The sequence below is a fragment of the Mytilus trossulus genome, chromosome 12, assembly GCF_036588685.1.
Source record: "Mytilus trossulus isolate FHL-02 chromosome 12, PNRI_Mtr1.1.1.hap1, whole genome shotgun sequence".
In the NCBI taxonomy this organism is placed as follows: domain Eukaryota; kingdom Metazoa; phylum Mollusca; class Bivalvia; order Mytilida; family Mytilidae; genus Mytilus; species Mytilus trossulus.
Genome location: NC_086384.1, coordinates 37,897,687 through 37,922,128, shown reverse-complemented (window position 1 = coordinate 37,922,128; position 24,442 = coordinate 37,897,687). Strand labels below are relative to the sequence as shown.

The following is a 24,442-nucleotide window of genomic DNA, read 5'->3' as shown; positions in this document are numbered from 1 at the left end:
TTAATGAAGAGAATGTATGCACTCACATTTGTGCTATTTGTAAAAACAGGATATGGTCTACTAAGTTTTATACATATTAGTATAAAGTGCCCATTAATTGTACTTCAAAAACAGGAACACTCTTTACCTATGGATATTAAAGGACATGAAATTAAATGTAACCTTAACTAAGCTTCTAGCTTGTGCGGCGAAATAAAGTGACATTGCAATAGTAAACTAATATTTCTAACTTGGTTATTTTATACGCGCATATATAGAAAGCCATGATAATTATTGTCCCAAAATTTCGTCGTTTCTAGATCGTTTAAATTCACTTCCTTTTTTTCTCATAAACAGGGCTCGGACAAATCTCGCATTTTGTAGAGCTTGTGATATTGTGTTACGGAAGCATATTTGAAACATAGAATACCATATGATAAATTATATAGACTTAAATCAAAACATAACAAAAAGTACATTCATACTGAATCAGTGGTTTAAAGAAACACGTGTTTAATTACAAAAAAACAAGAAAATTACAACAACAAAGAAGTTGACAATTAATATTATATATATAACACGAAAAGTGTCTCCAGAAGTCTTTACAAATTCTCCTGAGCCAAAATACATGGAAACTAAAATAACCAAACGTTTTAAAACATCAACACAAGGATCTAAACAAATTCAAAAGAAAGATCATGATGCAAAAGAATGAGGACAATATGAACCACTTTAGAAATTATATTAACAGTTAAATAAAAGTTAAATATAAAGAGGTCAATTTCAACGGTATCTTTATGAGATCCATTCAAATGAGATTTTATTAAATAAAGTTAAACGACAGTATACATTTTCAATTTACAGATCCGCTTTGCAGTGACACTGATCTAAGCTGTAAAGGATCGTGCAATATGTATGAAACTCAGGTGTCAATGAAGTGCCAAGAAAGAAAATATGTTGTGAAGGTTAGTAAGTTTACTGATACCAATTATCACATGTTCATGGATATTTAATGTCGTAGATTTGCCATTGTTTGCATACATTCCTATAGGAAAATTGCCATTCGTTGAACATTTAATATCGTGGTTCGCCTTTACTAACGAAAATTGGTATCAGACGAATAATAATCAACAGTATTCTTGATTTCCATATGATGAAGACATAATGTTTCGATCGGTTTAGTTGAGTTCTGAAGCTAGTATGTCAGTAACGGCTAGTAGTCCTTTGTTGTTAATTTATGTATCATTATCATTTTGCTAAGTTTCTTTTGATACAAATTGTAGAATCGGACTTCTTTTTAACTAAGCTTTACTGTGTATTTTGCTGTGTGTTTATTTTTCGACATTGTTTAGAGGTATAGGGGAATTGTTGCGAGTACTAAACATGTTTAACCCGGCCGCAGTTTTTCTCAAGTCAGGAAACTATGGCCTTTATTAGTCTTGTATGTCTTTAAACAGTTGATATTATCATACATAAAATTATCGATGCAATCCTATGTTAATGTATGTTGATTATTGTCATTTTGCTTAGTTTCATTTATCATCTTTGCTTACAACAGACGCAGGATTCATTAAAACCCACAAAATTGTGGGAAATTACTGTTACTAATAATGTGTTTGTTGTTCAACTGTCCATATCTAAGACGTCAAAGAAAATGTATTAATTGTATTGTGTCCGTCTTGTTGGTTAATTAAAAGTTAAATTCCTTAAGACACATATTCTGTCTTATATGATCGGTTTAGTTGACGAATGAGGATAATAAACCCTTGTTAAGAATGCCATTTCTTATAACTGAACAGTCATTATCAGTGATCATATGATAATGAATAATTGTTGTAAATGATAAAAATGTTGCTTGCTTAACGTTTAGTGTAAAATATACCATGCAAATAACCGACGCATTTACACTGCTATTTGGGGTTCATAACCTTTTTTGACAGCTCAAAAATATACCATATAAACTGTTTAATGTTAAAGGAGTAGGTCCGGTAAGACCCCTTTTTGGCCCCTAAATATAGCAGTTTTACAAAATTGTTAAATTAAAGATTTTTAGTTATTTATTTGACAGAGGAATGCTTCTGCTACATGAATATGGGCTCTTTTTGACAATACAATGCACATATATCGGGTTGTAGCACCATTAAGTCAAGCTTAATTACTAAAAACTTCAAAATTCTCGCATTTTAGTTCAATTTTAGACAGTTTCCATGTAAAACGAAAGTGGCTGCATTCGTCTTCATCCTTAATATTGAAATGTAAGTTGTATTTTATGATAATACATAACATATCCAAAGGTTGTGGATGAACACGGATGCGGCCACTTTCATTTTTGACAAAAACCATCTATAAAGTGGCATTTTTCGGCATATTTGGTAGATTTTTCATATTTGAGCTTGAATCGGATTGTTTTTAATGAATTAATCAGTTCAAATCTTTCACATAAACTAATTGAATCAAGTGAAATAGACACTTAAGTGTTTAAAAAGTGGTCAAAATCTTTCGTCAGATGAACCTGAAATTTGAGGCCAAAATCAGTCCTTCCCGGACCTTCTCCTTAAATATTAAATCCATATACAGTCGCTGATTTAATGTTTCTACCTTTTAATGAAAAGATCAGAATAGAAAGCTGATGTCACCCTTTTATCGTAAAGATGGTCATTGCTTGCTTAACATTTATTAGTGAATATGTTATGCATATTTAACACTATAAATGATTTTTAAAAGTAGCTATCATAACCTTTATTTTATTTTTCAGATAGTTCTCGGTAAAGGAAAGATATCAAAGCCAAGCTTTTAGTTGAGGAAAAGATACGACTTGGCCTTACAGTTTTTATGAAAACAGTCATTAAAAATTAATCTGTTTTGTCCTCTTGTACATATATCGCCACCTTACCCTTATTTACATTTGGAAAACAGAACAACTTTATGCTCATAAAATATAAATTATCACCGTATGGCGGAACAATACAATTGTTTTGATTGACCAATGAAATATCGCCTCATCGCACAATGATATGTACATAAAGTTTCACCGAATGCATAGTTACTTAAGTCACGACTAGCATGTCATGCTTTAAATTCTATTAGTTGACAATGTCAACCAAAACGAAGTGGGTTCGATAGCACATACATGTAAACTAGCAAAAATGTTTTATGATAGTCGAGCCAGTTCTTTTTCTTTAGACATTCCGAAAGAACTATACGTCAATGTTCTTTTCCTTCAGACATTCCCAACGTACTATATCTCAATGTTATTTTTCTTCAGACATTCCCAACGTACTATACGTCAATGTTCTTTTCCTTTAGAAATTCTTAACGTACCATACGTATATAGTTGAACAATTGACATGGAACTATCTATTGAAACACATTAAACGAATGGAAAACCACTGTCTTTATTTTGACCTAGTGCAGGCGTTTCCACATGTAGAAAATGATGGATTAAACCTGGTTTTGAGCTAGATAAACCTAAAATGAAATGATAGTCATACATAATTCGATTATATTTACAACAAAATGTGAGCAAAAAAAAGAGACTTATTTCTATTTGTGTCAATCTGATGAGTTAATCCTTTTTCAACTGATTTGTATAGTTCGTTCTTATGTTGTGCTGTTACACCATTGTCCCAGGTTATGAGTAAGTTTGGATCCCACTAACATATTTAACCCCACCACATTCTTTATGTACATGTTTATGCCTGTCCCAAGTCAGGGGTCTGTAATTCAGTGGTTGTCGTTTGTAAATGAGTTTCTTATTTGTTTTTTATTCATTTTTGTAAATAAATCAGGCCGTTAGTTTACTCGTTTGAATTTTGTTTTACATTTGTCATATATGGGCCTTTTTAACTGACTCTGCGTTATGGGTTTTGTTCATTTTTGAAGGCCGCATGGTTACGTTTAGTTGGTAATTTCTGTGTTATTTGATATCTTCTGGAGAGTTGTCTCATTGGTAATTATACCACATCTTATTTTTTTTTTATAAATCAAGTAGGTTAAAAGGTCAGACATTGTGGTACACCAGTCAACATTTTGTTTTAATCTTAATCAATTTATAAAAAAAACCATAACCATTGCAGCAAGAAAAACAAAATGATATACAGACAGAAACTCTATAGACAAAGTACATGAGCAATTCATTTTAAACAAAAAATACGTTTTGTTTATAATAAAATAAGACAGCAATCAATCATTGATTAGTTGCTGCTAACATAAGCATTATATATTATATGAATTCAAAATATAATAAGATAAACATGCTGAATTCGAAATATTAGAGTTCGTTTAACAGTTTTGTAACTTAGGCATTAAATAAAAACTCTTCCAACAATAAAATGTTATTAATATAAACATACAGAACACAACAAAAATAGATGTTTAAAACATCATACAAGGGAAAATCAAGAAATGTGTTACATGTACACTGCGAAGATTTAACTTACACTTGTATTGTACGTTTCTACCCTTCTGTAAAAAGTGAAATCACAAAAACACTGAACTCCGAGGAAAATTCAATCGGAAAGTCCATAATCATATAGCTAAATCAAATGACAACACACATCAAAAACGAATAGACAACAACTGTCATATTCCTGACTTGTTACAGTCAGTTTCAAATGTAGAAAATGGTGGATTGAACCTGTGTTTATAGCGCTAAACCTCTCACTTGTAAATCGGTATTGCACGGCGTCAAAAAGAGGGACGAAAGATATCAGAGAACAGTCAAATTCATAGATTGAAAATAAACTGATAAAGCCATGGCTGAAAAAAATAAAAAAAATATAAACAGGATGTACGGTGACCTATAGTTGTTAATGTTTGTGTCATTTTGGTCTTTTGTGGATAGTTGTCTCATTGGCAATCATACCACATCTTCTTTTTTTACATATACCAATAGCACAGAAGACACAACATAAAAAACCAAAGACTGAGCAACAATGGTAATTTTGTACTTAACGTAAATTTAGTACGACTGAATTTTGTACGTATAGTTGTACCGTAACATATTTTTTACTTTACCATCATTAAGGATTGCTTTCAGCAACGGGACAGATTTGTGTTTTTCAGTAATGTAGCTGAACAGAGTTTTTGCAATACTGATTGTGTCATGGAACCATTTATTTCCCTACCGAATCAGTACTTACATTTCAGTGTTCACTTGTCACTATCAATATTTTACTTTTGTTTAAGTTATGATGCATTTTTTCAGGATTTTTTTTAACCTAGCACCTTTTGTTAGCTATTGTTCGTATGTTGCTCTGTCCTATATGTTCTCGCATTTATTTGTATTGTAGTCCTAGCATGTAATAATTTCATTGCTTGCCGTTAAAGCGGGAAGTTTGGCATGTCACTAACCAGGTTCAACCCACCATTTTTCTTTTATTAAAATGTCCTGTACCAATTCCGGAAAATGGTCATTGCTATATCATAGTTCGTTTCTGTGTGTGTTACATTTTATGTTGTGTTTCGGTTGTGTCGTAGTTCTCCTCTTATATTTGATGTATTTCCCTCAGTTTAAGTTTGTAACCCAGATTTTTATTTTTTCTCAATCGATTTCTGAATTTTGACACCAAAGGTACATTCAAATTAAAAAAAGACGAAAAAAAGACAAAAAAAAACCAGTACACAAAACACAACATTCTCAAATGGATTAACAGCACATATATCGACTTTTTTCTTGGCTTTCTCGAATTGAAAGGTGTAAATAATGGTTTCAATATCGACAGTGCAAATATTATAACGTCTTCGGTGTTAAAATAAACGCAATCGACCACCAACACGGATTGAATCACTGTGTCTTACACACTTTATCGCCTAATAATCACAGTCATGCTAGTGTAAACTTCAGTCGAAAAAGAAAATATCAGAGAAATGAAATAAAGGATAATTACATTTTATAAAACACTACAAGGTGAACTATACAAAGAAAAACTGAAAAGTTAAAATACTCATTTTAGTCCATAAACAATGATGGTAGAAACAAATGCTGCCGCGACGAATCAATCTAGCCAAAATCATCTATAAACAAAAGAGTCCACAAAACGCTACATAGAATGTTGAAGATAAAGCAACAAAAATTTAGCAACAAAGCTAAAGGGATGAATGCATGTGCCCCGGGCCGGGAGGGTCAGCAGTATATGTACATTTCATTGGGGGCGGTAGTTTTATTCCTGAAAAAATATGTTGGTTGGTACACGTCAATTTTGTAACCCCAAAAAATCTTCGAATTAATAAGATTTCATGTAAATTTTCATAACAAGACTCCTGACTGGATTTAAAGTGAAAAGAAAATGACACCAATGCAATTCTGGAAACTAAATTAATAGCATAACCAACAAATCTGGAAGCAACCACACATGATCCGTAAGAAAAAACAGATCCTGCTCCATCAAGGACAAATCCAACAATTGATCGCATTGGTTCAGTGACCCGATAATGTTCAGTAGTTTCCTCTTGAAGCATTAATTGAAACGTGTTGTTTTCCATTTTTTATGTATTGTATTACACACATTTCGAAATAGATATACATATCTAATTCAGCTGGACTTTTTTAGGAGTTAAGTGTCTATAGTTCGCATTTAAGATGCTGAAATTTAGTATTAAACATTCTACAATGTCATGTTTAACGTAAATAAATGAACTTTTATAATAATATTTCGCTTTGAATTAAAACAAAAGTTTATTTCAGTATACTAGTACTTGAATCTCTTTATTATTAGTAGCAGCAGTAATATTAGTTACAGCAGTAAAAGTAATGGCTGTAATAGAAGTAGTAATGTATACTAATTTTATTTAATATAATGTGAGTAAAGCAGCACAAAACCATCAAAACTTATTCAAGAGAACACCAGAGAATGAGTTATACATAGAATGAGCTTTTCCTATTAAAGTGTAACCAACGGAAGATGCTGCAACTGAAGATGTTCGCATCCATACTTGATCACCTCGTTGTAACATAACTGGGAAACTCCTAGACGACTGTGTGTTATAATAGCTTCCCGATCTTAAAACAGCAATTGTGACACCATTGTGGACCATATCTAATAATATATGCTTTCCAACTTGTTTAACAAGCATACTGGCTGATAATAGATAGATTCCTCTTACAGGTGCAGTGAAATGACCATGAAAGCGATTGTAAGCGTTTCCTTTGTTAAGCAAAACTTCGTTATATACCACAGCCTGGTTCGTCCCTAGTTTCGTGTCTATCGACAACTCTGCAGTGAATGCAACAATACGTCTTCCGGTACGAAGATAAGAACCTGCATGAAGCAAAACTTGTATAAATGAAATTGAACATGACATATAATTTAACATATTATTCAAAGTTTTGTCGTCCCTTATCAAAACGCAGGCAATATAGGTATAATACCACCAAATCATGGTACGTCACATCCGGTTGTAAACGAAAGTAGGTCTAAAAGATATTCCCTTGAATTTGACAGTTGTAGAAAATTAACCCTGCATTTCAATGCACTTAATTTTTTCTGAGTCATAAAAATATATGTTGGGTGTCTGAAAGTATAATTCTTTTTTTTTATTATTTGATGATCTTATAAAATCTTTTGGAAAGTTAAGTTTACATAGTTACCAGAGCAGGTAACCAGTAAATAACAGTGTAAACAATAGTAACTTTCCTATATGCAATGAAATGTAGTGTGAAATGTTCACTGTAGCACTGGAAAGGATTGAACTTTATTCATGCAAAGCATTTCTTTGGTTAAAATAAAGGTAAATACTGTACATTTGAAGAAAAAAAAACTAATTTAACAAAGACTAATAGGGAAAATCAATGGTGGTATTACACCATATTGTTCCCCCTGTATATTCACTTCTACTAATTTTTGTTCCGTAGAAAAATGAAATAAAAAAAGAATTTAAATAAATCCCTATACAAAATGCTTATTATTTGTAAAGAACAATAAAACAAACAAAAAAATACTCATCTTATTTTTCATATATGATTAAGAAAAACTGAGATCTTCCAAATACGTTTAAACGATAGTTTTCGATTAATTTGTAATGCAATTATTTTGCACAAAATAATCGAACTACGATTAAGATCGCATACTCCTCTAAGGGAGTAACGCGAACGATTTTATATAATTTTTCAACGCTAAAATAAAAAATAAAAATCTTAAAAATTTGACACTAAGGGGAAAATCGAGATTTAAAATATTTTTTTTTTATCATTAATTTTGCTTGAACAGAATATTTTTTTTTACAAAAAAAACCAACATAACCCCCATCTGTTGAAGTTAAACGATCGTTCCCTAAGGGGCTCAGTGAAATCTAATTAAACCAGAATTAAACTGGTGACCAATAGAAAAAGGTATAAACATATTTATCGCTATTTTGTGCATTTCTCCTTTGATTTTTGTTTTGTGATAATTTTTCATTTTATGCTACTCGCTTGAGATTGAAAATTATCGCTTGAAACTCAGGAGGCACGTGGCTTTGCTAATGAAATTGACATGAAATTAACAACGTCGTCATAGGTAAAATAGCGATAAGCAGATTATCATTGGTCATTTCAACTCGCGACTGCTTTTCTCGCTTTCGCCGTCTCGGCTCGATCGAGAACATCAATCTCGTTGAGATGATCAATGATAATCTATAAACATCTGTATAGGGTTGCGTTCAATATCGTAGCAGCTGCATAGGGCTACACAGATTTTTGACTATTGAACGTGTTGCTAGACTAGCTGCTAAATATATCTTTATAGAAAAAAAAGCGATCGATGGCGTTGAAAACATAAATAAATGGGGGGGGGGGGGAGGGGGGTAGTTGAAGTTCTTATGACAATTAAACAATATCTGATAGACGTACTAGGGGAAACATAAATTTGGGCAAATATCAACAAATAAAGATTTCTATAATTTTTCATTTTATCCTCGCACTATTTCTGACTGGAATTCACTACATGAAGCAATAGGTATGTCTGACACCCTGGAATCCTTCAAAAGTGGCATATCCACTCTAACACTTGAAGGATCCACAAAAACTTATTAAACTATAAAGCCACTGTACACAATGAATATATGTTATAGTTATTTATTTTTCTTTGTTATATTAATTTTAGATTAAGTCCATAGGTACATAGCACACAAGTTACGGGAAGTTAAACACTCCTACCTAGTCTACTCTCGTATTCGGAACAAGAAGAAGATAGCAGCGAGGCTAGCTACATGTGTTCGTAGTCAAAAGTCTACGTAGACCTATTTAGCTGCTACTATATTGAACGCAACCCTGGTACAATATTAGGGGGTGTTAATCATTGACTGCTACCGACATTTTACACAATAATGCAAAACATATTTTCAAAATATATAGGGTATCTGTGTGCAATTCCGTTTGTATGCTAAATGCCCGCCTGGGGCCCTAATTTGGAGAATAAAAATATTCTATTATATTCTACTTCAAAATATCTTCATTGGCATATAATTTTGGACAAAATACAAATCTGTTATAAATAGTATACATACCAACTTGGCTAAAGAGAAGATGTTCGTTCCTGCTTTTGATAATGTCTCTACCAAAACAAGGACTATTGCAACAGATAACTGCTACCAAAACGACAAGCACTGTAAACAGGTTCATGCCTAGACCTCTAAAATGTACTGGTGACAATTAAAAATCCAAACATGAAAATGAACAAAAGCCAAGATGTGTGTAATTATATAGCACCGCAATGCAGAAGGATATCCGAACGTTAATACCTATCATCATCATTATAATATAGCACATGGCGGAAAGCGGGACAACTTGAACGTCCTTCCGACATTTGTTTTTTCCGACAAGTTTGACAGAATACAACGTATTTTTCTGCGTGTTTACATAATTACGGTGACCGTTTTAAATAACATTTATAAGGTTGATAACTTAACGAAATAATGATATCAAATTTGATCAATATAAAAAAGAAACTTAATAAAGATTGGGTCTATTGATTGGTGATTGCTTAATGTCCAGTGGCAAATATCTCATGCATATATAGTACAACAATTTTACCTTTTCGTAACATGTCTAAAACTTGAAAATAATTGCTTATAACTGTATGCATCCCCTCGTTTACGGATCACCACTCGAGAGCTGCGAGGGTACAGTGGAATCCGCTTAACTATAAATATCTTATTTTATTTTATTCTATATCCACATTGCGAAGGCATCAACCATTCATATTTTGTGGGAATGGCCGGACATTGTTTTTTTCGACTTGAATCAAAAAACAAATCAGACAAACTGTTAATTTCATCGAGTGTCTTGACATGATGGTTAACAAAATGTTCTGGTTGTTGTCTCTTTGACACATTCCCCATTTCCATTCTCAATTTTATTAAATTTCCGTTGATAAATTAGGAAATTCTACGGAACTAAGATTCCAACTCCGTCACACCTTTTGTGAATTTGGCCAATGTTTATTCCCTTTTGGCCATGTAGCTCTTCGTATGTTCAGTTATTAAAACGCTTTCAAACGTTCGAGTTGACTGTTCCTTATGAAGTTAAATCCAAAAAAGCACTACGAGCACCCGAATAAAATGTTTTTTATTCTATTCATACAGAAAAAAAAAGAAAAAAAAAAAAAAAAAGAAACACAATGTTGAATTTTATTTTTATCCTAATTTGCTATGGAAACAAGTGAACCATTATTTTCACTTCCCTTTTTTAAGAAATTTGGAATCAAATGATTTGATAAAAATTAAAATCCTCCCCTCCCACCACAAATGAATTGTCAGTATTAAACTAGCTGGGGATAGGGGAGTACCTGATTCCCACTTCGCTTTAATCCCCATTCTTCCACTTCCATCCTGGCTTCTCCCATTTCCCTCAAACTCACAATTCCCCCAAACTACCATTTCTTTCCCCAAACTCCCAGACGAAAATTGGCCAAAACTAAACTTAAATACAGGCATATTTGGGGAAAATACGAGTTTCCAGTCATTTGTTGTATCTCTGAATCATTAAAATATTGTGAATTCGAATAAAACAACGTTTTGCAATTAATTTTACAAAAATGATTAAGACTGCAGTTTAATTGCAAAATGCAACGGTATTATTTTTTATGAATGTCTGCTAGGCTAAGTGTAGTATGGTAGCTGTATATTAATCTGTGCAAATCGATAGATGCATAAGTGTGTAAAATATGCCGCATATTTCCGCCTGTCCCAAGTCAGGAGCCTCTGGTCTTTGTTAGTCTTGTATTATTTTAATTTTAGTTTCTTGTGTACAATCTGGAGTTTAGTATGGCATTCATTATCACTAAACTATTATATATTTGTTAGGGGCCAGCTGTAGGACGCCTCCGGGTTCGGAAATTTCTCGCTACATTGAAGACCTGTTTGTGACCTTCTGTTGTTGTTTTTTCTATGGACGGGTTGTTGTCTCTTTGGCACATTCTCCATTTCCATTCTCAATTCTATTTATCTTTTGAATAGTTGCACATTTTGTCCTACAAGAACCTTGTACTTAATATACGGTCTATGTTTTGTTCAATGTTAAAGGTCATACGATGACCTGTAATTGTACGTTCACATTTTTGTCCTTTGGTCTCTATAAGTAGCATTTTTATTATCAATTATTCCATGCCATTTTTCAGAACGTCCTAACACCACATAGGTCGCCTTGCCTTTGTATTTAACAGTATTTAAGTAGGTTTGACAGAAAGCGAAATGTCTGATGGGGACAGTTTTTATCACAAGAATAATGGTTCCTTGACAAGACAAACATGTTGTGCCTTACAGTATTTTTTATCAATAAGAGTAATAAATATAATTATGAATATATCAATGCAAATCATTTGAATAATAACTTTTTCATTAAATGAATTAAAATATCTAGATATTTTCCTCGATGTTTTGAAAACTAAAATAATGCAGCCACAATGATGTAATTTCTTGGTCCATACCATGAGCCGGTGATTGAATCTGCTACAAGGAATATGAGTGTATATGTGCGCCATGCTAAGTTTGGATCATACTCGATTGGTAATCCATCAAAGCTATCTAAATGGACACCATTTATGCCATATCCAGCATACTGCAGGTTCATTTCCCGACTATTTATTCTAATAAGACATCTCGTGTTGCCATCAGACATTAGCTGTTTCTTTATGCAGTCTCCTTGGCAAAGATATGCTTTTGGCGGAGGGATATTACTTCCGACGTCTAGATATGGTTCTTCGGGTGACAAATTAAACATATCATGAATAGCAGTGTAAGCCAATTTTCCGAGCGCACTGAACATTCCAAATGGAGGCATTTTAATTGGTTTTGGCTGTCCTTGTACACTAATTGTCTTTGCTGCGATTGAAGTTGGATTACGATGATACACAACTTTAAATTGATAGATTTTACCCGGCTGTATAGCATTTACATAATCATCTTGCAGGTTTATATCAAAAAGTTTCTGGCCATCAAATGCTACTATGTGAAAGCGTTTGTCAAAGTGCGATTTCGTTACAACTAAATAGTTTCCTCTGAAAATATATATACACACATGTACTGTAAGACGATAAAACTAATTTATGATTTACATCTTAAAAAAAGGAATAACTATAATTGTTAAATTTGAAAAACAAACCACCTCAAATGTGTTCATGTGATGTCAAAGCGTGAATTGATGCTTATTCGAAACACCGATTAGAAAGATTATTTGCAGCTTTTCACTCTTTCATAAATTCAACACTAGAGCTTGTTGATATATAAACATAAGGAAATGTTATATGATTGTCATTGAGACAACTATACCCACCATGGTTTAATGAAGAGAATGTATGCACTCACATTTGTGCTATTTGTAAAAACAGGATATGGTCTACTAAGTTTTATACATATTAGTATAAAGTGCCCATTAATTGTACTTCAAAAACAGGAACACTCTTTACCTATGGATATTAAAGGACATGAAATTAAATGTAACCTTAACTAAGCTTCTAGCTTGTGCGGCGAAATAAAGTGACATTGCAATAGTAAACTAATATTTCTAACTTGGTTATTTTATACGCGCATATATAGAAAGCCATGATAATTATTGTCCCAAAATTTCGTCGTTTCTAGATCGTTTAAATTCACTTCCTTTTTTTCTCATAAACAGGGCTCGGACAAATCTCGCATTTTGTAGAGCTTGTGATATTGTGTTACGGAAGCATATTTGAAACATAGAATACCATATGATAAATTATATAGACTTAAATCAAAACATAACAAAAAGTACATTCATACTGAATCAGTGGTTTAAAGAAACACGTGTTTAATTACAAAAAAACAAGAAAATTACAACAACAAAGATGTTGACAATTAATATTATATATATAACACGAAAAGTGTCTCCAGAAGTCTTTACAAATTCTCCTGAGCCAAAATACATGGAAACTAAAATAACCAAACGTTTTAAAACATCAACACAAGGATCTAAACAAATTCAAAAGAAAGATCATGATGCAAAAGAATGAGGACAATATGAACCACTTTAGAAATTATATTAACAGTTAAATAAAAGTTAAATATAAAGAGGTCAATTTCAACGGTATCTTTATGAGATCCTTTCAAATGAGATGTTATTAAATAAAGGTAAACGACAGTATACATTTTCAATTTACAGATCCGCTTTGCAGTGACACTGATCTAAGCTGTAAAGGATCGTGCAATATGTATGAAACTCAGGTGTCAATGAAGTGCCAAGCAGGAAAAATATGTTGTGAAGGTTAGTAAGTTTACTGATACCAATTATCACATGTTCACGGATATTTAATGTCGTAGATTTGCCATTGTTTGCATACAATCCTATAGGAAAATTGCCATTCGTTGAACATTTAATATCGTGGTTCGCCTTTACTAACGAAAATTGGTATCAGACGAATAATAATCAACAGTATTCTTGATTTCCATATGATGAAGACATAATGTTTCGATCGATGTAGTTGAGTTCTGAAGCTAGTATGTCAGTAACGACTAGTAGTCCTTTGTTGTTAATTTATGTATCATTATCATTTTGCTTCTTTTGATACATATTGTAGAATCGGACTTCTTTTGAACTAAGCTTTATCGTGTATTTTGCTGTGTGTTTATTTTTCGACATTGTTTAGAGGTATAGGGGAATTGTTGCGAGTACTAAACATGTTTAACCCGGCCGCAGTTTTTCTCAAGTCAGGAAACTATGGCCTTTATTAGTCTTGTATGTCTTTAAACAGTTGATATTATCATACATAAAATTATCGGTGCAATTCTCTGTTAATGTATGTTGATTATTGTCATTTTGCTTAGTTTCATTTATTATCTTTGCTTACAACAGACGCAGGATTCATTAAAACCCACAAAATTGTGGGAAGTTACTGTTACTAATAATGTGTTTAATGTTCAACTGTCCATATCTTAGACGTCAAAGAAAATGTATTAATTGTATTGTGTCCGTCTTGTTGGTTAATTAAAAGTTAAATTCCTTAAGACACATATTCTGTCTTATATTATCGGTTTAGTTGACGAATGAGGACAATAAACTCTTGTTAAGAATGCCCTTTTTTTTTATAACTGAACAGTCATTATCAGTGACAAAATGATAATGAATAATTGTTGTAAATGATAAAAATGTTGCTTGCTTAACGTTTAGTGTAAAATATACTATGCAAATAACCGACGCATTTACACTGCTATTTGGGGTTCATAACCTTTTTTGACAGCTCAAAAATATACCATATAAACTGTTTAATGTTAAATTTGATATTAAATACATATGTAGGCGCTGGTTTAATGTTTGTACCTTGTAATGAAAAGATCAGAATAGAAAGCTGATGTCACCCTTTTGTCGTAAAACTGGTCATTGCTTGCTTAACATTTATTAGTGAATATTTTATGCATATTTAATACTATAAATGATTTTTAAAAGTAGCTATCATAACCTTTATTTTATTTTTCAGTTGCTATTAGGTAAAGGAAAGATATCAAAGCCAAGCTTTTAGTTGAGGAAAAGATACGACTTGGCCTTACAGTTTTTATGAATACAATCATTAAAAATTAATCAGTTTTGTCCTCTTGTACATATATCGCCATTTTACCCTTATTAACATTTGGAAAACAGAACAACTTTATGCTCATAAAATATAAATTATCACCGTATGGCGGAACAATACAAATGTTTTGATTGACCAATGAAATATCGCCACATCGCACAATGATATGTACATAAAGTTTCACCTAATGCATAGTTACTAAAGTCAAGACTAGCATGTCATGCTTCAAATTCTATTAGTTGACAGTGTCATCCAAAACGAAGTGGGTTCGATAGCACATACATGTAAACTAGCAAAAATGTTTTATCATAGTCGAGCCAGTTTTTTTCCTTCAGACATTCCCAACGTACTATACCTCAATTTTATTTTTCTTCAGACATTCCCAACGTACTATACGTCAATGTTCTTTTCCTTTAGAAATTCTTAACGTACCATACGTATATAGTTGAACAATTGACATGGAACTATCTATTGAAACACATTAAACGAATGGAAAACCACTGTCTTTATTTTGACCTAGTGCAGGCGTTTCCACATGTAGAAAATGATGGATTAAACCTGGTTTTGAGCTAGATAAACCTAAAATGAAATGATAGTCATACATTATTCGATTATATTTACAACAAAATGTGAGCAAAACAAAAAGAGACTTATTTCTATTTGTGTCAATCTGATGAGTTAATCCTTTTTCAACTGATTTGTATAGTTCGTTCTTATGTTGTGCTATTACACCATTGTCCGAGGTTATGAGTAAGTTTGGATCCCACTAACATATTTAACCCCACCACATTCTTTATGTATGTGCCTGTCCTAAGTCAGGGGCCTGTAATTCAGTGGTTGTCGTTTGTAAATGAGTTTCTTATTTGTTTTTTGTTCATTTTTGTAAATAAATTAGGCCGTTAGTTTACTCGTGTGAATTGTTTTACATTTGTTATATATGGGCCGTTTTTAACTGAATCTGCGTTATGGGTTTTGTTCTTTATTGAAGGCCGTACGGTGACGTTTAGTTGTTAATATCTGTGTTATTTGATATCTTCTGGAGAGTTGTCTCATTGGTAATTATACCACATCTTTTCTTTTTTATAATACTAGTAGGTAAAAAGGTCAGACATTCGGGTTCACCAGTCAACCAACATTATGTTTTAATCTTAATCACTTTATAAAAAAAACCAAAACCATAGCAACAAGAAAAACAAAATGACATAAAGACAGAAACTCTATAGACAAAGTACATGAGCAATTTATTTTAAACAAAACGTAGAAAACGACGTTTTGTTTATAATAAATTAAGACAGCAATCAATCATTGATAAGTTGCTGCTTAACATAAACATTATATATTATATGAATTCAAAATATAATAAGATGAACATGCTGAATTCGAAATCTTAGTTCAACAGTTTTGTAACTGAGGCATTAAATAAAACTCTTCCAACAATAAAATGTTATTAATATAAACACACAGAACACAACCAAAATAGTTGTTTAAAATATTATACAAGGGAAAATCAAGAAATGTGTTACATGTACACTACGAAGATTTAACATACACTTGTATTGTACGTTTCTACCCTCTTGTAAAAAGTGAAATCACAAAAACACTGAACTTTGAGGAAAATTCAATCGGAAAGTCCATAATCACATAGCTAAATCAAATGACAACACACATCAAAAACGAATAGACAACAACTGTCATATTCCTGACTTGGTACAGTCAGTTTCAAATGTAGAAAATGGTGGATTGAACCTGGGTTTATAGCGCTAAACCTCTCACTTGTAAATCGGTATTGCACGGCTTCAAAAAGAGGGACGAAAGATATCAGAGGACAGTCAAATTCATAGATTGAAAATAAACTGATAAAGCCATGGCTGCAAATAATAAAAGACAAACAGACTAACAATAGCACAGAAGACACAACATAGAAAACCAAAGGCTGAGCAACAATTGTAATTTTGTACTTAACTTAAATTTAGTACGACTGAATTTTATACGTAAAGTTGTACCGTAACATATTTTTTACTTTACCATCATTAAGGATTGCTTTCAGCAATGGGACAGATTTGTGTTTTTCAGTAATGTAGCTGAACAGAGTTTTTGCAATACTGATTGTGTCATGGAACCATTTATTTCCCTACCGAATCAGTACTTACATTTCAGTGTTCACTTGTCACTATCAATATTTCACTTTTGTTTAAGTTATGATGCATTTTTTCAGGATTTTTTTTAACCTGGCACCTTTAGTTAGCTTTTGTTCGTATTTTTCTCTGTCCTATATGTTCTCGCATTTATTTGTATTGTAGTTCTAGCATGTAATAATGTCATTGCTTGTCATTAAAGCGGGAAGTTTGGCATTACACAAACCAGGTTCAACCAACCATTTTTCTTTCATTAAAATGTCCTGTACCAATTCAGGAAAATGGCCATTGTTATATCATAGTTCGTTTCTGTGTGTGTTAAATTTTATATTGTGTTTCGGTTGTGTCGTAGTTCTCCTCTTATATTTGATGTATTTCCCACAGTTTTAGTTTGTAACTCAGATTTGTATTTGTTCTCACTCGATTTCTGAATCTCGAACAGCGGTATACTAATGTTGCCTTTATTTAAGGATTTTAAAAGACACCAAAGGGACATTCAAATTAAAAAAAGACAAAAAAAGACACAAAAAAACAGTACACAAAACACAACATTCTCAAATAAATTAACAGCACATATATATACTTTTTTCTTGGCCTTCTCTAATTGGAAGGTATAAATAATGGTTTCAATATTGACAGTGCAAATATTATAACTTCGGTGTTAAAATAAACGCAATCGACCACCAACAGGGATTGAATCACTGTGTCTTACACACTTTATCGCCTATTAATCACAGTCATGTGAGTGTAAATTTCTGTCTAAAAAGAATATAGCAGTGCAATGAAATGAAGGATACTTACATTTTATAAAACACTACAAGGTGAACTAAACAAAGAAAAACTGAATTTTAGTCCATAAACAATTAAGGTAGAAACAAATGCTGCCACGACGAATCAATCATAGCCAAAATCATATATGAACAAAAGAGTCCACAAAACGCTACATAGAATGTTGAAGATAAAGCAACAAAAATATAGCAACAAAGCTAAAGGGATGAATGCATGTGCCCCGGGAGGGTCAGCAGTATATGCATATTCCATTGGGGTGGTAGTTTTATTCCTGTAAAAATATGTTGGTTGATACACGTCAATTTTGAAACCCAAATAAATCTTCGAATTAATAAAACATCGTTCATGTAAATTTCCATAACAAGAATCTTGGCTGGATTTAGGAAAAGAAAATGACACCAATGCAATTCTGGAAACTAAATTAATACGGCATAACCAACAAATCTGGAATCGACCACACATGCTCCGTAAGAGTAAACAGATCCTGCTCCATCAAGGACAAATCAAACAATTAATCGCATTGGTTCAGTGTCATGATAGTGTTCAGTAGTTTCCTCTTGAAGCAGTAATTGACACTCTACTACGGAAATCATAATTGATTTATTATTGCTCGTTTAAAGTCAAATTTCAACTATTTTCTTATTCCTAGAATAGATTACCTTAGCCGTATTTGGCACAACTTTTTGTATTTTTTTTTATCCTTAATGCTCTTCAACTTTGATCTCGTTTGGCTTTATAACATATGTAGACGAAACGCGCGTCTGGCGTATTAAATTATAAAAGTGTAACAGTACTGTCAATCTTGTGTGACACTTATGAATTTTGAAATTATTATAAAATTAAGATTTCAACTCCCTCAGGCAAAGTTGGCTTCAGATGAATATGGCTATTTATTTTAGGTATTTTTGAAATATAGCTCTTCAACAACTTTCGGTACTTATCCATCTTTGGATTTCAAATGTTTGGCTTTGAGCGTTCTGGATGAAGGTAAATCCAGAAAAGCGCTTCGTACGCAATAAATTATAAAACGTGTTGTTTTCCATTTTTTTTGTATTATTTTACACACATTTCGAAATAGATATACTTATCTAATTCAGCCGGACTTTTTTTAGGAGTTAAGTGTCTATAGTTCGCATTTAAGATGCTAATATTTAGTATTAAACATTCTACAATTTCATGTTAAACGTAAATAAATGAACTTTTATAATAATATTTCTCTTTGAATTAAAACAAAAGTTTATTTCAGTATACTAGTACTTGAATCTCTTTATTATTAGTAGCAGCAGTAATATTAGTTACAGCAGTAAAAGTAATGGCTGTAATAGAAGTAGTAATGTATACTAATTTTATTTAATATAATGTGAGTAAAGCAGCACAAAACCATCAAAACTTATTCAAGAGAACACCAGAGAATGAGTTATACATAGAATGAGCTTTTCCTATTAAAGTGTAACCAACGGAAGATGCTGCAACTGAAGATGTTCGCATCCATACTTGATCACCTCGTTGTAACATAACTGGGAAACTCCTAGACGACTGTGTGTTATAATAGCTTCCCGATCTTAAAACAGCAATTGTGACACCATTGTGGACCATATCTAATAATATATGCTTTCCAACTTGTTTAACAAGCATACTGGCTGATAATAGATAGATTCCTCTTACAGGTGCAGTGAAATGACCATGAAAGCGATTGTAAGCGTTTCCTTTGTTAAGCAAAACTTCGTTATATACCACAGCCTGGTTCGTCCCTAGTTTCGTGTCTATCGACAACTCTGCAGTGAATGCAACAATACGTCTTCCGGTACGAAGATAAGAACCTGCATGAAGCAAAACTTGTATAAATGAAATTGAACATGACAAATAATTTAACATATTATTCAAAGTTTTGTCGTCCCTTATCAAAACGCAGGCAATATAGGTATAATACCACCAAATCATGGTACGTCACATCCGGTTGTAAACGAAAGTAGGTCTAAAAGATATTCCCTTGAATTTGACAGTTGTAGAAAATTAACCCTGCATTTCAATGCACTTAATTTTTTCTGAGTCATAAAAATATATGTTGGGTGTCTGAAAGTATAATTCTTTTTTTTTATTATTTGATGATCTTATAAAATCTTTTGGAAAGTTAAGTTTACATAGTTACCAGAGCAGGTAACCAGTAAATAACAGTGTAAACAATAGTAACTTTCCTATATGCAATGAAATGTAGTGTGAAATGTTCACTGTAGCACTGGAAAGGATTGAACTTTATTCATGCAAAGCATTTCTTTGGTTAAAATAAAGGTAAATACTGTACATTTGAAAAAAAAAACTAATTTAACAAAGATTAATAGGGAAAATCAATGGTGGTATTACACCATATTGTTCCCCCTGTATATTCACTTCTACTAATTTTTGTTCCGTAGAAAAATGAAATAAAAAAAGAATTTAAATAAATCCCTATACAAAATGCTTATTATTTGTAAAGAACAATAAAACAAACAAAAAAACGATAGTTTTAGATTAATTTGTAATGCAATTATTTTGCACAAAATAATCGAACTACGATTAAGATCGCATACTCCTCTAAGGGAGCAACGCGAACGATTTTATATAATTTTTCAACGCTAAAATAAATAAAAAAAATATATAAAAATTTGACACTAAGGGAAAATCGAGATTTAAAATATAAAAAAATTATCATTAATTTTGCTTGAACAGAATATTTTTTTTTACAAAAAAAACCAACATAACCGTTCCCTAACGGGTTCAGTGAAATCTAATTAAACCAGAATTAAACTGGTGACCAATAGAAAAAGGTATAAACATATTTATCGCTATTTTGTGCATTTTTCCTTTGATTTTTGTTTTGTGATAATTTTTCATTTTATGCTACTCGCTTGAGATTGAAAATTATCGCCAGAAACTAAGGAGGCACGTGGCTTTGCTAATAAAATTGACATGAAATTAACAACGTCGTCATAGGTAAAATAGCGATAAGCAGATTATCATTGGTCATCTCAACTCGCGACTGCTTTTCTCGCTTTCGCCGTCTCGGCTCGATCGAGAACATCAATCTCGTTGAGATGATCAATGATAATCTATAAACATCTGATATTGAAAGAACAATAATGTATAGGGTTGCGTTCAATATCGTAGCAGCTGCATAGGGCTACAAAGATTTTTGACTATTGAACGTGTTGCTAGACTAGCTACTAAATATATCTTTATAAAAAAAAAAGCGATCGATAGCGTTGAAAACATAAATAAATGGGGGGGGGGGGGGGGAAGGGGGGTAGTTGAAGTTCTTATGACAATTAAACAATATCTGATAGACGTACTAGGGGAAACATAAATTTGGGCAAATATCAACAAATAAAGATTTCTATAATTTTTCATTTTATCCTCGCACTATTTCTGACTGGAATTCACTACATGAAGCAATAGGTATTTCTGACACCCTGGAATCCTTCAAAAGTGGCATATCCACTCTAACATTTGAAGGATTCACAAAAACTTATTAAACTATAAAGCCACTGTACACAATGAATATATGTTATAGTTATTTATTTTTCTTTGTTATATTAATTTTAAATTAAGTCCATAGGTACATAGCACACAAGTTACGGGAAGTTTAACACTCCTACCTAGTCTACTCTCGTATTCGGAACAAGAAGAAGATAGCAGCGAGGCTAGCTACATGTTTTGGTAGTCAAAAGTCTACGTAGACGTATTTAGCTGCTACTAAATTGAACGCAACCCTGGTACAATATTAGGGGGTGTTAATCATTGACTGTTACCGACATTTTACACAATAATGCAAAACATATTTTCAAAATATATAGGGTATCTGTGTGCAATCCCGTTTGTATGATAAATGCCCGCTTGGGGCCCTAATTTGGAGAATAAAAATATTCTATTATATTCTACTTCAAAATATCTTCATTGGCATATAATTTTTGACAAAATACAAATCTGTTATAAATAGTATACATACCAACTTGGTTAAAGAGAAGATGTTCGTTCCTGCTTTTGATAATGTCTCTACCAAAACAGGGACTATTGCAACAGATAACTGCTACCAAAACGACAAGCACTGTAAACAGGTTCATGCTTAGACTTCGAAAATATCTGGTGGCAATTAAAAATCCAAACATGAAAATGAACAAAAGCCAAGATGTGTGTAATTATATAGCACCGCAATGCAGAAGGATATCCGAACGTTAATACATATCATCATCATTATAATGTAGAGCATGGCGGAAAGCGGGACAACTTGAACGTCCATCCAACATTTGTTTTTTCCGACAATTTGACAGAATACAACACATTTTTCTGCGTGTTTACATAATTACGGTGACCGTTTTAAATAACATTTATAACTAAAGGTGAATGTCTTAACGAAATAATGATATCAAATTTGATTAATATCAAAAGAAAACTTAATAAAGATTGGGTCTATTGATTGGTGATTGCTTAATGTCCAGTGGCAAATTTCTCATGCATATATCGGACAACAATTTTACATTTTCGTAACATGTCTGAAACTTGAAAATAATTGCTTATAACTGTATGCATCCCCCCGTTTACGGATCACCACTCGAGAGCTGCGAGGGTACAGTGGAATCCGCTTAACTATAGATATCTTATTTTATTTTATTCTATATCCACATTGCGAAGGCATCGACCATTCATATCTTTTTTTTTGTAATTATTTTATTTTTCAAGATGAAACATGTGAAATTACATAATACAGTATTAGACACAAGGTATAAAAAGTTAATTAATACTTATCAGATCGATTAAATCATAATGGTATAACAAGATATAAATATTACAATTGATTTTGTTAATTAAATGCTGCTTCTAACAATTGCCACTTCTGATCCATTTTTATTTTTTGTGTAGGGGTTAAGAAACATACAGAGTATTTTTCTATTGTAATCCAATACTTTAAATATTCTATCCCACCATATTTTGTGGGCAATACACTCTTACATCTACATTTGTATATATAGTATTTAAATAACAACAAGATATTATTAACTGTTTTACTGTTGACAGAATCCTCAGACACACCTAAAATGACCTCTTTTGCACTAAAAGGAAAGAAGATTTCATAATTTCTAATCCAATCTATAATGGATAACCAGAAGTTTTGTGTTACATTACATTCCCAAAAAATGTGAAAAATATTTTCTTTAACTTCTGAACAAAATGTACATAGTTCAGTTTCTTTTAATTTACATTTATATAAAAAGGAATTACATGGTAAAATCCTATGAACAATCTTAAATTGAAAATTTTGTAAAAACGAATTTTTGGTTATAATGAAGGGCATGGAATAAATAGCATTCCAATCTTCAATCTGTAAATTTAAGTCTATTTCCCATTTGTTACGGGAAGAAAGAGATAATACTTTATTATCCTCCAGAAATAAATTATAGAAAAATTTACAAGACTTAGGTTCTTTTTTAACTTTATCTACTAATTTATTTTCGATATTATCAAGTTTAGAACTACCTACTATCCTACTTTTCCATATATTTGGAATAGCACTTAAAATACCATAACACTCTACAAAATTAGTATTGAAATTATACTTTTTCGCAAATTCTTCATATGAGAATAATGTATTATTATCTGACACCAGATCATTGATGAAAAATATGCAATTTTCAATATATTTACCCTTCAAAATCATCTTGCCATCCATTTTGATGTTTGGATTTAGCCATATGGACTGGGACAGAATATCGGTGTTGTTTTCAACGTTCAGTTTATTTTTCAATTTTGAAAAATTAACCAGGATATCATGCCAAAAGGGATTGACTTTTTTTTGCTAAATAAAGCAATCCTTCCTTACTTAAATGTTAAATTTTGTCCCCCCCCCCCACAATTTTTGTATATAACTAAGCAGCAACACTTTCCAAGGAGAGTAATTTTGGGGGTCTAGTAATTTATACAGCCAAGACATTTTAACGCTATAACAAAAATAGTAAATATTAGGCATCTTAAGACCGCCATCACAGTGTTCGGACATAACCACTGTTCTTTTCACTTTATCTGGTTTTCCTTTCCATAAAAAAATGAAAAATATATTTTGAATCTCCTTCAAAACCCCATCTGGGGGGTTAGGGAGGACAGTCAGAACTTGAACCAGAATGGGAAGTGCTAAAGTTTTAATCACCACCACCCTCCCAATATATGTTAGTTCTCTATAAGCCCAAGTATTAAGAAGTGACTTGATACTGTTTATCTTGGCTGTAAAATTACATAGAGTCTTATCCCTTTTAGCAAGCTCAAACCATATTCCTAATAGTTTGAACCTCCTAGAAAGGTTCCAAACAAGATTTTTTTCTGGTAAAAGTTTTTCCATACTACCCTTTTTTGACCCAATCCATATGGCCTCAGTTTTGTCAACATTACACCTGAGTCCAGCACATTCTGAAAATTTATCAAACAAATTTAGACATTGATTTAGAGACTTTTGGTCACCATCCAGGACAAGGGAAGAATCATCAGCATATTGACTCAATAAAAATTCTGAGT

The 24,442-nt window shown here is 32.1% G+C and overlaps 2 protein-coding genes across 2 annotated transcripts; both read right to left on the bottom strand.

Moving 5' to 3' along the window:
- Positions 1-6,749: 6,749 nt before the first annotated feature.
- LOC134692020 (complement C1q tumor necrosis factor-related protein 3-like) lies at positions 6,750-9,658 on the bottom strand. The gene is made up of 2 exons (XM_063552363.1): positions 9,463-9,658; positions 6,750-7,238 (listed from the first exon to the last, which is right to left on the bottom strand). Exons 1-2 carry the CDS (start codon positions 9,575-9,577, stop codon positions 6,802-6,804), a joined length of 552 nt encoding a protein of 183 aa, XP_063408433.1. The 5' UTR covers positions 9,578-9,658; the 3' UTR covers positions 6,750-6,801.
- Positions 9,659-19,236: 9,578 nt separating this feature from the next.
- LOC134692019 (complement C1q tumor necrosis factor-related protein 3-like) lies at positions 19,237-22,121 on the bottom strand. Its single transcript, XM_063552362.1, has 2 exons — positions 21,888-22,121; positions 19,237-19,725 (listed from the first exon to the last, which is right to left on the bottom strand). The coding sequence occupies exons 1-2, from the start codon at positions 22,045-22,047 to the stop codon at positions 19,289-19,291; spliced, it is 597 nt and encodes a 198-aa protein (XP_063408432.1). The 5' UTR covers positions 22,048-22,121; the 3' UTR covers positions 19,237-19,288.
- Between the last annotated feature and the right edge of the window lie 2,321 nt (positions 22,122-24,442).